General features: G+C 41.1%; 1 protein-coding gene across 1 annotated transcript in view; it reads left to right on the forward strand.

The window, feature by feature from the left end:
• Positions 1 to 7,185: 7,185 nt before the first annotated feature.
• Positions 7,186 to 17,109, forward strand: part of LOC138248631 (matrix metalloproteinase-18-like) — a 34,293-nt gene continuing 24,369 nt past the window's right edge. Inside the window, exons 1-4 of the mRNA XM_069202363.1 lie at positions 7,186 to 7,471; positions 12,609 to 12,853; positions 12,953 to 13,101; positions 16,174 to 16,299. Coding sequence (XP_069058464.1) covers positions 7,367 to 7,471; positions 12,609 to 12,853; positions 12,953 to 13,101; positions 16,174 to 16,299 — 625 coding nt within the window. The 5' untranslated portion in view covers positions 7,186 to 7,366. The remainder of the gene's footprint in view (positions 7,472 to 12,608; positions 12,854 to 12,952; positions 13,102 to 16,173; positions 16,300 to 17,109) is intronic.

Genomic DNA, 17,109 nt, shown 5'->3' on the forward strand with positions numbered 1-17,109 from the left:
ATAAAACAAAAAAACATTGGATGTGCATGATGACGCAGAAGCATGGTGGGGCCACATTAGCATCATGGTGGATAGTGCACATGCGTGTTGATACATGTACACAGATTCGTCATTCTGCTTTTTCTTTCTTTTTTGTTGCTGTTGCTGTTCTTCATCGTCAAACAAGCATTTTGTCTTTTGCCAATGCAGAACAGCATCAGCAAAAACCTCTCGGCTTTAACAATGCTCTCTATTTTCAGTATCAACGAATATATTCATAGTTATTAATAGATGGAAAATAGCTATTATTATCATGAATTGTGAGATTGATTTGAGATATGAATAGGAATGTATGATTATTATTAGTTTTTTGTTTATCACACAACATGAATACATGATAAATGCCACCATTTGCACTGGCTCGTCAAAGCTCAGAAGTAAACTCCTCATGCCATTGTTAAGAACTTGAGAGTAAAAAAGATACGAACTGTTAGGAGTGCTGTCTTTTAGGTGAGAACGTGTAGTTATATAGCAAAGCAGCTAAAACACTCATACATTACGACCCGGCTTCCGGCTAAATTCCAGAGTGAGCCTGGAATAACAGGACCGTACTCTCAGAACAAAGGACATTTATCATTATTATAATTATTAATACAGCCCAGAAAGAAATAATTTTCTGGAAATCAGGGAAATATTTTAATATCCCTGACCAGATTATGTATGTAAAGTGTGTAATATCCTACCTGTGATTAACATATTTTAACTTTGTCCTAGGACCAGTCGTGATATTTACGTTTTATTGCATTGTGAATAATGAATAATGCATAATTAACCTACAATAAACTAATTCCATTTGATTTGATAAATGGCACAGAGGTTACTACGGTTGTTTGTGTGTGGCCCTTTCTTAGTTACAGCCCTAGAACAAAGGTTCGCTTGATTCTAAAATGGACGTAAAAATAGATGATGTAACGGGAATTTTCAGGAAACGTGTATGACATATCAGGCCATACGTGGTAACACATGTTGGTCGCAGCCCCAGCTCCTTGTTGGTGCTTAACAAGTTCAAACAGATTAAAACACTGAGTCATGGCGCTGAGGTTGCTCACTGAACATGTTGACACATCTCCACCAAGCTTCTTTTTAAACAGCCAGCAAGGGCTGGTTGGTGACTGACAGCAGGAAGGAAGGGTGGGCGGGTGCACTTTGCCAGTTTAAGGAACTTGAAGAGAGAATTGTGAGCCGTAAAGTTATGAATAAGAGAGGGCAATTCTTATGTTCAAATTTACATTATTTAGGTGATTTCATGTCGAGTGAGAGGGAAAGAGAGAAAAAGAGGAAAGGAGATTGACTGATAGTACACATAAAAAGTAAACAAAACACTGATTTGGTCTTTTAACTGCTCTTCTCGGCTAATTCTCCTGAGAAAAATAGAAGAGAAAAACAATTACGTGATAAATAAACTTGCTAACTAGAACAATCTGTTATTCGGCTTTAGCTTAAGAACTACCCAATTAATCATGGCAAAGCATTTACCCAGTCCTGTTTTTTTAGCTAAGAGGACTTAACATTTTAGAGTTTGGGAGTAGGACTTATAGACCCATAATTGAAATGGAAAAAGAGAAACCTAGACTTCTCCTTGTGCTAATTAGTTATGCTTGAAAACACAGCTAACAGCTGTTAGAAAAGGGGTCTCTAGTTAGCAGTTTGCATCCTGTCCAAGTACGGACCCTCACTCTAGTCAGGGTAAGGGAGTCACACTCCTAAGATAACTCTTGCTCACCCCCTTGGTAGCTTGGCACAAGCAGTCAGGCTTATCTCAGAGGCAGTGTGTTAAGTATGTGTACCCACATACAGTAACACAGTGAAAACACTACAAATGGACACCACACAAGTTTAGAAAAATAGCCATTATCTATCTAAGAAAAACAAGACAAAAGTGACAAACATCCAACATACACAAGCTTAGATATGAATTTTAAAAGATTAAACCCCAATAAAAGCACTTAGAAACACAATAACTTCAACTGGTGCTATCACCAGTACCAACGGCACTTGTGGGATAGTACGGCACCTGGTCACGGAGGGGCATGAACCCAGGTACAGTACCTTAGAAACAAGGCAGAGTCAATGACGTGGCACGGAGTCTGGGAGGTGAGGCATTGCTGGAGCCGGTGCAGAGTCAGATCCATACTGCTGTGCAGAAGGTGATGTACTGGTTCCTTACTGCTGCGCAGGGGGGTTCCTTATGGAGCAGTGAAGGTGAAGCGGCACTGGCGGTGAGGCATCATTCCTTATGATCTGGCAGGGTTGATGAGTCCAGTGGGTCAAGATGCAATGAGGCAACTTTGCTGTGTTGTGGTCACACCACGGGGCTCCAGGCACAGCGGTTGAGTTGGGTTTCACAGACTCCGGTGACACAGCACTCAGAACTCACGATGTTGCTGGACTTCAGAGGCGCTGCAGCAGCATCAGGCCTGCGGTGTTGGTCACGGTCATCGTACTTTGGCAGGGACTGTGGCCTAGGGTGCAGGCAGTGGCACGGAATCGGGCAGAGGCACGGGTTCTGGCATCGTCGGGAGTCGGTGTGCCTGTTTCTTCTTGTTTTGTGCCAGATTTCACTCCCAGTGGCCCTGGAACTGGAGTGGCCACAAGTTGGCACGTCAGGGTCCTCAGCAAGAGAACCTAGGGGCTGGCAGGTGAAGCCTTTGATGTCTCTGAGACTTTTTAATGGGATGCAAGCTCAGTTCAAGCCCTTGGAGTAACTTCAAAAGCAGGATTCACAGCAAAATCCAGTCTTTGTCCTCTCCAAAGCAGAAGCAGCAACTGCAGGCCAACCCAGCAAAGCACACACAGCAAAGGGGCAGTACTCCTCCTCACAGCTCCTCAGCTCTTCTCTGTGGTAGAATCCCCTCTAGATCCATAGGTGTTCTTAAAGTTTGGGATTTTGGGTCCAATACTTATACTCATTTCTGCCTTTGAAGTGGGCAAACTTCAAAGGAAAGTCTTTGTAGTGCACAAGACCCTGCCCTTCCTGCTCTGGTCCCAGACACACTCAGGGGGGTAGGAGACTGCATTGTGTAAGGACAGGCACAGCCCTATTCAGGTGCAAGTGTCAGCTCCCCCCACAACTCTAGCCCAGGAAGACCCATCAGGATATGCAGGGCACACCTCCACTCCCATTGTGTGACTGTCTCGAGTAAATTCACATCCAGCCCAACTGTCATTCTGACCCAGATGTGTATTCCACAGCCAGGCAGAGGCAGAGAATGGTTAAGCAAGAACATTTCCACTTTCTAAAAGTGACATTTTCAGATGTGCAATTTAAAAACCACCTTCACCAAATTGTGTATTTTTAAATTATGAGTTCAGATACCCCAAACTCCATATCTCTATCTGCTTCCAATGTGAATTTACACTTAAAAGATATTTCAAGGCAATCCCCCTGTTAACTTATGAGAGCGATTGGCCTTGCAATAGTGAAAATCAAGTTTGGCAGCATTTCACTATCAGGACATGTAAAACACACTAGTACATGTCTTACCTTTTCAATACAGTGCACCCTGCCAATAAGGCTACCTTGGGTGTATCTTAAGGGTGCCTCAAATGTACTAAAAGGGAAGGTTTTGGCCCGGCAGTTTGGTGCCCTTGCCACGTCAAAATGGCAGTTTAAAACAGAATACAAAGACACTGCAGTGGCAGGTCTGAGACATGTTTCCAGGGCTACTCATGTGGGTGGCACAATCAGTGCTTCAGGCCCACTAGTAGCATTTGAGTTACAGGCCCTGGGCACCCAGGGTGCACTATACTAGGGGCTTGCTAGTGAATCAAATATGCCAATCATGGATAAACCAAACAGCAATACAATCTAGACAAAGGGCATATGCACTTAAGCACTGGTTAGCAGTGGTAAAGTGCCAAGATTCCTAAAGCCAACAAAAACAGGTCATCAAAAATAGGAGGAAGGAGGCGAAAGGTTTGGGGATGACCCTGCAAAAAGGGCTAGGTCCAACAACAGCAATGTGAAACAAGCATCCTTTCAAGTTGCAGAGATGACCACTGGGCAGGTGGTCATCCCTAAACTTGACAGATGGCGTGCTGGCAGGATGGCAGACTTAGGGTCTCATTACGAGTTTGGCGGAGGGGATTACTCCATCACAAATGTGACCGATATCCCTCCCACTGTATTACAAGTTCCATTATATCCTATGGAACTTTTAATACGGCGGATGGTATATCCGTCATGTTTGGGACAGAGTACTGGCAGGATGGCAGACTCAGGGCCTCATTACGAGTTTGGCAGAGGGGATTACTCCATCACAAACGTGACGGATATCCCGCCCACTGTATTACAAGTTCCATTACATCCTATGGAACTTGTAATACAGCGTGCAGGATATCTGTCACATTTGTGATGGAGTAATCCCCTCTGCCCATCTCGTAATGAGGCCCTTAATGTCTTCCACCATCCATATGAACTCTAACTCTGTTTGCCATACTATAAATTACGCCAAAGTGACATAGATGAAATGACTGCTACTGATGTGTAGATAACATAGTGGATAATAGCACAACCTTTATAGCTAGGTAACGATGACCAGGCCATGTAAACCACCAGTGGCCAGGCAGTATATTCTAAAGGTGACCTTTTGAGCCAGTGTAAGGAATTCTTTGAATTAGGCACATGGATTCATCTTCTTCACCCACAAACAACATGACTGTGACATTCTGTCCCTGTGATAACCTGTAAAGCAATTTTAGGTAGGCCATCAAAGACAGCATTATTGGCATGATCTGAAAATATATGTACAGCCACACCCACATTTAATTCTTCGGCGTTCATGTCTACCTTTATGTACTTTTAGGTGGACTCTAGTGAACAGCTTGAAGAAACAGTTCTGAACTATGGAGTTAACATTTAGTTTGGGGGCTATATGGAAATCGTCAAGTGTTCTTTATTTTTTATCAGAAGGTGTTAACTCCAGAATAATAAGAGTTACACTTTCTGATGAAGAGACAGCAGTAAATAAAAATGTTGCCTAAACTGATTTTTTTCTGCATGCAAGCATGTATTCTTTGAAAGGTGATCTGAAGGGGTTTAAAGCTTTAGCACTTGCCTTCTAATGTGGAGTTTGATGTTTTAAGACAGTGATTGTTAATTTGGGAGTAGTTGCCCTACAAACCACTACTGCACTAGGATACAATCATTTCAAGCAATACCAAACAACATTAATGTCAAGAACAAACACAATGAAACCCCCCAAATTGATTTAGAAAAAATATTAAAAGCTTCTTAGTGCCTTATTTAGAGGTTGGCAGAGAGGTTAATCTATTCAAAAAAATAACAAATGTACTGTCCACAATATTATAGGTGCTTTATAGTCAATTGCTTTCTAAATACATTATTAGCAGGCAACGCGTCTGGGTGAAACAGTCCTGACATGCAGAGTTACTGCACATCTTGTAATACTAATTTGGCTGGTGCCTCCTGTTACAGGCTGAATCTGGATCACCAAAGGACCTCTAATAAAGGTAAAGTTTAGAGTTTGGCAGAGTAGGACCTAGAGTGGAACAGTAGGTGAAAAACAATAGGTTGCAAAGTTACCAGAGCATTGCCAGTGGTTTGGAATATGTGCAAGAATTCCCCATATTATCTTCTGTACATTTGAGAGCAGGGGCTATGTCATAAATAAGAGAAGTCAATTTTGTGGTTCCCATACCTCATTTAGAGTTGGGATGGCAGAGCCTGAGCTGGAATTGGGATGGCAGAGGAAGATCTGGCTCCCTCAGAGGAAACCATTGACCCAGCAGTCATGCTGCCACTCAGCTGCCAGCTCACAATGATGGTCGACATTCCCTAATTAAGTCCAGACCACTGTCTCTGGATTTCCCTGCTGAAGGCTGCAATTTGAGGTGTGGTGGACCCTAGCAGGGAAAACAAGTAAGGGCCCTGGTGTGCAAGGAAGGACCGTCCTATGTGTCAGTCCATAGATTTGTTTTTTTTTAAAAACAAACTCTTGTTTTGGAATTCAGTTTCACAAAAAAAAGCAGAGAAAGGCAGAAAATAACCTGGTGCTCTCTTCACATCTTCCTCCTTTAATGCATCTGTCTCGTCAGGCGTTGAACTGTAGGGACAGAGAACCCCACCGAGTAGGTTGGCTTTCTTTCACCAAGGTCATCCACTGACCTGGTGGGCTGGAGGACTGCCAATTAATCAAAAAAAATCTGAGAAAGACAATAGAACTGGCATTCACTGCCACCTTTTTGGCTTTGTCAATGCTTGTTTTGTTATGGTTTTTGCTAAACTTTATTATTGGGAAAGTTACTGGGCCCTCACCAATATAAGATGTAAAAAATGGTGTCAAAAAGCTTAGATTGCAATAGCAGTCTCTATCAATGAATGGATTAGTGGAACTACTTTGTTAACGGATGTGCTCCTTGTGAAAAGGCAGAAAGATATCTCAAAGTGAAATTAGCCAATGGCTAAAGTAGTCTGCCCAATGCTGTATACTGTAGCGGGCACAAGAAAAAATTGACACAACAGACTACTGGATCAAGAGATCTTGCTGAAAGCCCATTCCATTAAATTTAGTATATATTTAATTGTAGTAAAACTCAAAGATGTTGACTAAATCCAGATCAAATAGTCCACTTACTGGTTAAATATGGCCGTAACACCTCTCTATTTAGTTCACATGATGTAAATAGTTCAGCTAAGTACTCATTAAAACCCACCTGAATGTTCTATGTGAGTGGTTATGGACCACCTGAGTGTTGCACTGTGTGCCAAAGGTCAAAGCACCAAGTGTGTGAACAATGATTGCGCTACCATGAGGGATACATTGTCCCAGTACCCGCTGTACACTGTGAGAATATTGGAACTCCCTAAGCAGTTCTGTCACACCTAAGGAGCACAGCTCCATCACACCTCACTGCAGTACTGTTACAGTCATTCAAAACACCTCGCCAGAAGAACACGGGCGTGTACAGCGTGTTATTGACAATTCTTGTCCCGAGGCAGAAAATATCACACAATTTGGAACTTTGCTGTGCACGAATTCGTATGACATAAAAATATACACCAGCGTAAGGAAGGAAATGCTTGCCTCACTTCCCCTACTTGCTATATGTAGCAAATAGTGTATTCTGATCTGGTGAGGTGGGGGTGGGAACAGAATTGCCTAACAGCCAGTGTGTCACCTTTTCGCGTTTGTGAATTTTTTGTCATTGTTTTATACAAAACTGCAGGAAGTTGCAATTGTTGAGCAATCCCGCCTGCCCCGATGATGCACAAGCATTCTATATAAACTCTGGAGTCCAGGTGAGACAGGACAGTGAGGGTCGGTCGCCTATAGACTCCGATACATCGACGGGAGTGAGGACAAGAATGGCGACCCTTCCCGTTATCCTGATTCTCTGTGCAGCACACTCGCTTGCCTTCCCTGCACTGAAAGAACTTGAGAAACAAGACAAGAACTTGCACCTAGTAGAGGTAAGTCTTTTACTCCAGAATGTACTATTGATCAGATTTTTTAACTCGTCATGGTAACGTAATGAAAATATCTCATTTGAATACACTGCCCCATTTCAGTGTTGATCATAATTACGATGTTCAGTTGCGATTTTACAAGAAAGAGTAAAACCCTGGCTGCCAGAGATGGGCGCAGTTGTACAAAAATAGTGTTAAATGTGTTTACCTCACATTTAACTCCTGTTTGCTGTCTTGTGTGGTGCGGTTTTACCATATAAACTACAAATGCGGTAACACGGCACATGGTATACTAATAAATGTGGAAACGTGTGCAAGCGCTCTTTTTGCAAATTATTTCTAATTCACACCTAAATGTGTGGTACAATTGTACTTACTATGTACATGGTATCGCTGCAAATCTACAGAAAAAGTCGCGTGAGACTGGGGGCCGTTCTTAAAAAGGGCTAAAAAAGGGCTTGCATTTCCCGTAAGTAACTTACCTTAAAATAACTGCAGAAGCTGCAGAATATGTGCTTGCAGTGTGTGTTTACTTCGTTTCACAGCAATGTATGCATGCTCTGGCGAGACGTTTTACGCCATTATGTTGTATGACCTCCTGACTCACATTTTGAAAGACTGCCAATCATGAGTGTGCCGTCCTTGCAATGACTGTAGTTATGATTCCCTGCCAGCTGAATGCTCATAAACACGAGTCCCATTTAAAAGAACAGTTTTAAACAGAAAAGAAGACTGGCTCACATAAATAGATTTGTGTCTGCGGTGTTTGAATTTGTCATCATCATTGTCGGGATCACATAAACTGTTTGGTGTTGGCAGTACTTGAATTTGTCTGCAGTATAATCTGACCATGGCTTTTGAGTTTTGTTAGTGTAAAATTTCACAGCGCTTGAGGTTAGCATCATATTGCTCCATATTTTCTTTTCATGGCTATCATTGGCAGAGTAGCAGCTGTAGATGCCCATTCAATCCTGAACTGAATATGCCACGTTTTCTTGTTTTTACGATTTACTTGTCCTATTTTGTTTTTTTAGACCCTAACTCTATATTGTTCAAATGAGGATTTTATTTCAATTGCAAATGGGGCCCGGTAATTCCCTACTTGAGGCGTGTTACGAATAATGAGGAAATCATAATTCGGCTGTTAACAGGGAGTTACCGCTTGAATCGGGACCACAAGTTAGGTGGTAATTCCACACTTATGGTATTTTCTCTGAACACTTTTGCGTAGTTAAATGAGGTGCAGCATATCTGTGGAAAATATCAAAATTTGGGAAAAACATGCAGCAATAAGTGGGGAAATCTCGATTTTTATGTTCGTTTACCGTTCCTTCTTCACCAACGACCAATGATGTGGTAATACCACATTTGAAATTTATGTAGGACATCCGGTGCTGTGCTACCACACCGGAAGTCCTCACCGAACTCGTAACGATAAACCTCATGATTTTTAATTTTTGACGATTTGCTTAGGGAATTTTAGAATGGAGACGTCATTACCTAATGTAATAAGAAATTACAGCATGCACAAATATATTCACCACTACTGCTGGAATCCACAAATACGACGAATAATTCATGCTACCACTCAATAAATAACATTTCAAAATAAAAAAAACAATAGACTGCATTGGACAATCAGGAGCTAACAAAGCAATTGAAAAGCATGGGGAATTTCACAAAAATCCGATCAAAGCACCCGGTGTACTATGCCTGTAACTAATAAGGCTCACATTACAACTCAACTTCAGGAATAGTCAAAGGAGGGTGACTAAAAATGCCCGCAGGTTACACTAACTTCTAAAACTTCGCAGCAGCGGAATTGCAGGTTGCTGTTTGAAAATCAAACCATGCTTGAAAATGACACAAAATCATTTTTTAAAGAATCAACATGTCGACCTGTGATCCCAATAATACAATTGCCATAAGAGGCCCTTTCGTTTTTATTCAGGATTGCGATTTGAGTTAAAAATCAAATACCATTGGTCCATTTCAACATCAATGAATGTAATACTGGCAGCAGGACATTGTTTACATGAGCTGCCCAATGAGGGTAGGAAATTCAAGAAACACTGAGGCAAAAATGATTTAGATTCTTGTGTCATGATATATATATATGTATATATTATTATACATATATATGTATATATATATAATACATATATGTATATATATTATAGGTATACACATATATATATATTTATATATATATATATATATATGCAAAAAACAAAGGAGAACTCTGGGAAGTTCCCAATTTTAGGTGGAGAGCTGCTCTAGTAAGGAGCACCCTGCAACACCAGCGACACTCTAGATTTGCTCACCTCAAATGTCTGCTTATCTAGCAAAGTCTTTAAGCATAGGATTAGCACAGTGCTATCCTCGCCGAGCTAGATAGTGACAAAGTCTTTTGCCATTCGTACAGCTGTATATATATACATTCATATAACCTACTGATGGGTGACTGAGTAAATATATTTAGGACCTAGGGTCTTATTTAAAGCCCCCTTGTGTAGCCGGAATGTCACTTTTAGGGACAGTCCCGCGGCGCACGCTGCCGGGTCATATCTACAAGGACCCTAGTTTACAAAGGAACAGTGCTTATTGGTTTGACAATAACTTTGACACCGTTTGACGAATTTTTCTAGGAAATTTTCAAACTAATCTGACAGTCAGTTCAGCTTCTGTGTTGAAAGTTTCGGGGTGATTCGTTAAGCTAGGGCTGAGGAAAAGGGGGGTACCAATGCAAATTTTCCCCATGCATTTTCCCATTGGGCCTATAGACAAGACTACAGCAGGAAGCTAGATCTTGGTGCACAGGTCATGCTTTTTGTTATATGGTATAAATCTGTTCAGTAGTTTGGGAGTTATTAAAGGAAAAAGAAATATAGATTTCATGGCAAAGCCTAAGCATAGATCTCATGGTGAGATCTGGTTGGCTGTCAGCACTTCAACCAGGAAGTGCTGGCAGTAATCTTGGGACCAATATAAATGATAGCAGCCCTTTGAAATTCATTGCAGTGAACAGCAGGTTTTGAGGGTCACAAAAGGAGAACGTATAAAGGGTGATAATAGATATTAGTTAAAATGCACAGTTTTCTCGTCAGTAATTTTACTGTAAATGTTGCAGTGATATTGTCAATGATGTGATAGAAGATATTATGAGGGATGTAATATGTGAAGTAATCAGCAGTGCATAGCGAGGACGTGAGTTATAGTTACCTTAGTGGGGTGAGTTTTAGTCACTTGAGATAACAATAACTATAACTGGTGAATTTCTGCGTTTTTTTGTGTGTAAAATATTAACCTACCTATGATGTCCCCATAACCTTTGTTTTTGTCAGTGAATTTCAATGTTTTAATGCTGTTTCGAAACTATAACGTCCCTGTAACCTTTGTGTTTCTAGTGAATTTCACAGTTTTTTCCCAGTATAAATTTTACTATAACGTGTAAATGGGTGTAAGAGTGGGTGTGTGGGTGTGTAAGTGTGTGTGTGGGGTGTGAGTGTTTTTGTGAGACTATGAGTGAGAGTTCGAATGGGAGTGTGAGTGGCTGTCTGGGTCTGTGAATGGGTGTAGTAGTGGCTTTGTGGAGCCGGTGTGCGACTGTGTGAATGGGTTTGCGAGTGGGTATATGAGTAGCTGTGTGTGTCTGTGAGTGGGTGTGGTTGTAGTTGTATGGTTCTGTAAGTGGGTGTGTGGGGGCATGAATTGATGAGTGAGTGGGTTTGTGAGTGGGTGTGTGAGTGGCTGTGAGGGGGTGCAGTAGTGGTTTTGTGGGTGTGTGAGTGTGTGAATAAGTATGTCAGTGGTTGAATGTGTGTGTGAGTGGGTGTGTGAGTGTGTGAATAAGTGTGTGAGTGTGTAAATGTGTGTGTGAGTGGTTTTGTGGGTGTGTGAGCGGCTGTATAGGTGTGTAAGTGGGTGTGTAAGTGGTTGTGTGGGTGTATGAGTGAATATGTGAGTAGGCTTGTGGTTCTGTGAATGGGTGTATGTGTGCTTTTTTAAAAATTAGGGTCTTGATCCATGGATCCACCCAAATTCTCCTGAATCTTTGATGATCTGGGAGGATCTGGGTGGACCCGGGGATTCTTTTGCATGCAAAAAAAACATTTTTGGACAATTTCTTGCCCATGAAGGGTCCCTTACAGACCCCTCCATCCGTCCCATTGGGTCTGGGTACCTCTGCCATGACCCCTTCTATCACCTTTACATTTTTTTCCCCCACTCAGAACCAAGTCCTGATGTTCTAAATGGCGGCTGCAATTTTCCTCTCAGGTTGCAGCCAGTCAATCATGGCATAGCTGTTGGCATGAGAATCCTCAAATCCACCCGGATCTGTGGAGGATCTGCAGCAGATCCACTTTTCTAGATATACATAAATCTTTTTACTTTAATAACTTCATAACTACAGAACAGATTTATACCAAATTACAAAAAGAGATCTTTCTGGACCAATATCTAGGTTTCTGCTAAATTTGGTGTAATTCCGTTCAGTGGTTCAGGCTCTAATTGTGTCTGAAATCCCAATTTCATGATGCATGATTGCATGAGGAAAATGCGCTTTGGGACCCCCCTTTTTCACGGCCCTCGGTTGATGGATCACCCCAAAACTTTACAGTCATCAGCTGAAGTAACTAGCAAACTATTTTATGAAAATCCTGTGAAGATTTGTCAAATGGCACCAAAGTTATTAGCAAAATAGAAAATGTTTTTCCTATGCTAATTAGGTCCTAACTATAACTACCTACTGGCGACCGCCACTAAGTAATATATATATTTATATATATACATATATATATATATATATATATATATATATATATATATATAAATCACATACCTCTAGAGTTAGGTATAATGAACCCAATACATACCTGTTGTTACCTTCATAATATTCTTGTTATCGATAGTTCTGCCACAATGTTTTGGCATGTCGGTATTAAAACCTTGATATTCCCATAGCAAACTGAGAACACAGCTGGCCATAGAGAGTATTTCCTGAGGATGTCCAGAAAGGAATGTTTTGTAGCCAACATTTAAGACACTGCATATTATAGAATACAAATATTAATTTATTGTCTTTTCACTCAGTGCCTGTGGAATGCAGATTCTAAATGTACCACTTTATCCTTTTCAGAGATACCTGAAAAGGTATTACAACCTTGAAACAGTGGATAAGCCTATCACACGGATGAAAAGCAGTAATCCATTCTCTGAAAAGCTGAAGCAAATGCAAGACTTTTTTGGATTGGAGGTGACTGGGAAGCTGGATCCAGCCACTATGGACATAATTGAGAAACCACGGTGTGCAAATCCTGATATTGCAAACTATGTTACCTCGGAAAGTCATTCAAAGTGGGAAACAACCAACCTGACATACAGGTGAGGAGAAGCAAGGCCATTTCAGTTCTTCAGAGATGTCACTCTACTGATTAATATCTATGCACTTTGGGAAACTAACTGACTTCTATTAATTTTCAGACTTCTAAACTTCACACCAGATATGATGCAGGCTGATGTGGAGCATGCAGTCCAGAAAGCTTTTAAGGTTTGGAGCAATGTGACACCACTGAGATTCACCAGGATATATGATGACATATCAGACATTGAAATCTCTTTTGTAGCTGGAGGTAAGTGCTTTTGGCAAATCATTTGCCATTTGTACATTTAAATTGGCTACAAAAACGCCACTATGAACCATTCTATTTACTTTATGAGGAATGTCTGGCACCCAAACATGTTTGTTAATAAAATGTATAGGGAAACCAGGAGACATAATTATAAGATTGTACCACAGAATATTGAGCAATTAAGTTTAGGAGTATCGTGGTCTCAATACCGTCAACAAAATATCAAGGTCCAAAAAAATTAAAAGGTAAGAGCACATAGAGCAAGTATAGATTTAACATTCGTAGCTCCACATCTACGTGCATTGAAGCTATATATATTGTCAAGCTATATATACATTGAGTTAGATATGGAAAATCTGTACTTATGTTTCAATATTTTGTCCATCAATATTCTGTCTATGATAATATTACTCCATGATATTCCCTTCTCAATATTTAAGAGGCACACCATTGTTTATGATTGTTAGAAATTGGGTTATTGGTTGACTGGGGTGTAAGCCCTAGTTAAGTAGCAACCACAAACCTAGTCAGAGAAAGGCACCAGCAATTACCAAATTAACCTGTGGTCACCCCCTGGTAGCTGGGCACAGAGCAGTCAGGCTTAGCTTGAAGGCAATATGTAAAGTATTTGTGCAACACTTCAAACAGTAAAAACTGTGAAACACCACACAAAAAGGATCCACACCAGGTTAGAAAAATAGAACATATTTTCATAAATAAAACAAGACCAAAATGACATAAATCCAGAAAGTAGAAATTGAGTTATGAATTAAAAAAAATAAATTGTAGAACAGCGCTTAGAAGCAAGAAGCGCCAACCAGGGAGATCTGGTTGTGATGCACCAGGACAAAGTCCAAAGTTTAGGCTAACTACGATGGAGCACGAGCCAGCTACAGGAACCTATTTAGGCCAGTTGAGCCAAGGTACCTTACACACTGGTTGTAAATTGTTGCCTGGGTCTGAAGCACAGATGCGTCATGCAGCTGGAGTGATTCATCAGTTCTGAGATGCAGCAAGGCTGCAGTGCAAGATCCTGGTGCATTGATGTCAAGGACCCTGTCGACAGGGCTTGTGATGTGAAACCAATGTTGAGGAAGCATAGCATAGTCTATACAATGTGTAGATCCGATTCAAGCTGTAGCGGTGATGTGAAGGTTTGGCATCATTGTTGAGGCTGTCGCCATCGAGGGATATGCAAAGCTTGTGCAAGGGAACGCCTTGCTCATTGGCAGTTCTGACGGTGATGGGCTGGTCCCAAGATGCAGTGAAGCAAGTCTGTTGCATCGGTTCTGACCCACTATATAGTAGTGATATGCTGGATCTATTCCACGCAACAGCTGTGATGCATCGGTTCGACTTCTGCAGCAGAGGATGTGTTGGTCCACTGGAGCAAGCACCTTAGGCCAATTTACAATTGTCCAGGACTGGGGATGCACTACTTGGTAGCACAGACTTACCAATGTCACAGTCAGGGCCTGAAGTAGGATGGTTAGAAGTGTTTTATGTCCCTGAGACTTCAGGTTAGGAGGCCACCTAACTAGCCCTTGGAGTCACACAGCGTTCTGGGTTGGAGAGATGCAGGTCCAGTCCTTTTCACTCCCAGGCAAAAGGGCAACAGGCACGGGTCAGCACAACAAAGTAGAAGTCGAGCAAAGGAGCAGACCTTCAGCAGCACAGCAGTCCTTCTTCCTGGCAGAGTATCCACAGGTACAGAACTGTACTGAAGTTGTGGTGTTTGAGGTCCAGTATTTATACTTTGGTGCCTTGGTTCTGGAAAGTGGGAGGAGGTTCTAGACAGTGGTTTTGAAGTGCAAGGAATTCCCTTCCTCATCTGCCCTGGCTCCAAGCTGGCTGAATTGACAGTACAGGACCGTTAAACCCTTTGTGTGTGGACAGGACACATCCTATTCAGGTGTAACAGAGGCTGTGTCCAGCTCCTGCCCAGGGCGACCCATTAAGTCACAGCTAAACTCCCATAGTGTTTGGCTATCTAGGAGGAATACACAAAGCCCAACTGCCAACTACATCCAGTCATGCGACAAGAGACAGCTAGAGACACCACTTGGCTAAGGTAAGAAAATGCCAACTTCCTAAAAGTGGCATTTTCAGGATTGCAATTACAAATCTGACTTCATCATGAGTTAGGATTTTAAATTGTGATTTCAGAGACACCAAACATGAAGGGGGTCATCTCTTCCTATTCAAAACCTACATTTATAAGATGCATTAAGGCAACTCCAGTGATACCCTATGGGAGAGATAGGCCTAAAAGTAGTAAAAAGCAAATTTAAGAGTTTTTCACTACCAGGTCATGAAAAACTAAAATGTACATGCCCTACTCTTTGAATACATTGCACCCTGCCCTCTCCAGGGCCAACCCTAGGGGTGACATAAGTATTAAAAAGGAAGGTTTGGGCTTGGCAAATGGTTTATTTTGCCAGGTCAACATAGCAGTTTAAACTGCACTCAGGCTCTGCAATGGCAGGCCTGAGACATGTTTAAAGGGCTATTAGCAGCATTTAATGTACAGGCACTGGGCACATGTATTGCACTTCACTAGAGACTTACATGTACATTAAATATGCAATTTGGGGAGTAAGCCAATATTGCTATGCTTTAAGGAGTGAGCTCATGCACTTTTGCACTGGTTAGCAGAAAGGTGCTTGGAGTCCTAAGGCCAACAAAAATAGGTCCAGCATAATGGAGGATGAAAGTCAAAACTTTTGAGGGAAGACCACCCTAAGGCTGGCAGGTCTAACAATGATCTCTTTTGAAAAATCTAGATTTTTCATTAGAGTAGGAAAATAAATCTGACCAGGTGAGCCATTTTGATGGTATAGCCAACGAAATAGCACAAAACATCAACGTTTTGATTATCTCATTGCAGGTAACGCAATAAGACAAAGACACACAAGGTTATTAAACATGACTTTTACACATTTCTCCTGTCATTTCTACCTGCACAGTCCCCATTTTGGGAACTAGAAAGTAAATATGCCCATCACATTCAAAGAGATTGTTCTTACTCGTGGCACTGCAGTAACTGGCAAACAATAATTTTTTTCACTGTAGATCACGGAGACAATTCTCCATTTGATGGGCCAGGAGAGTTTTTGGCCCATGCATTTGATCCTGGATATGGTGAAGGTGGAGATGTCCACTTTGATGAAGATGAAACATGGTCAAAAGGCACAGATGGTTTGTTACAAGTCTCTTTCACTATCCCTTGTACATATCTCACGATGTTTTATGTAAATATTAAGATGTATATTGGGCATAAAGCATTCTATTTTAAAGTCAATATTTTGGTGATTTTATCTCGTGGTTTTCTTTTGTAATACAATTACATTTGATTCCAATAAGATCCCCATACAGGATTGTCCAGTTAAAACTCTTTGGGTGCTCACTCAGTGCTTATAGAATGCAGTGCCTGATGTTCCCTTGTGATTTAGAATAGTTTGTTTTTGTTCTATTTAATTTCCAAATTGATATCCAGAAATTTCACACTTCGTTTTTTTATTTCTTTGGTAAGGCACGCTTTAAGCAGTTGTTTTAGGAAGATCCAAGTAATAGGACCAAAACGCCTCACATCGCCAGAAGATGAATCCCATGTTTTCTTGCTGAATGGATTAAAATGAAATGTCATTATGTGCGGGTGATGTGTGTAGTGTATGTATTTCTATCTATCTATCTATCTATCTATCTATCTATCTATCTATCTATCTATCTATCTATCTATCTATCTATCTATCTATCTATCTATCTATCTATCTATCTATCTATCTATCTATCTATCCACACATACATACATACATACATACACATATAGAGAGAGCACACAAGAGAGAGGATGCGTAACTGTTAACTATATGGTATGGTCTATAGGTGCTCTTCAGAGATTTAAAAAAAAGCTGTTTTCATCACAGTGAAGCTAGCAATTGGCACTGATTGGAGTTAAAGAGGCATCTTTACAAGAGGCTTGTGCTGCTGGAGCATCACTTATTTTGA

This window comes from Pleurodeles waltl, chromosome 8 (genome assembly GCF_031143425.1).
Source record: "Pleurodeles waltl isolate 20211129_DDA chromosome 8, aPleWal1.hap1.20221129, whole genome shotgun sequence".
Taxonomy (NCBI): Eukaryota; Metazoa; Chordata; class Amphibia; order Caudata; family Salamandridae; genus Pleurodeles; species Pleurodeles waltl.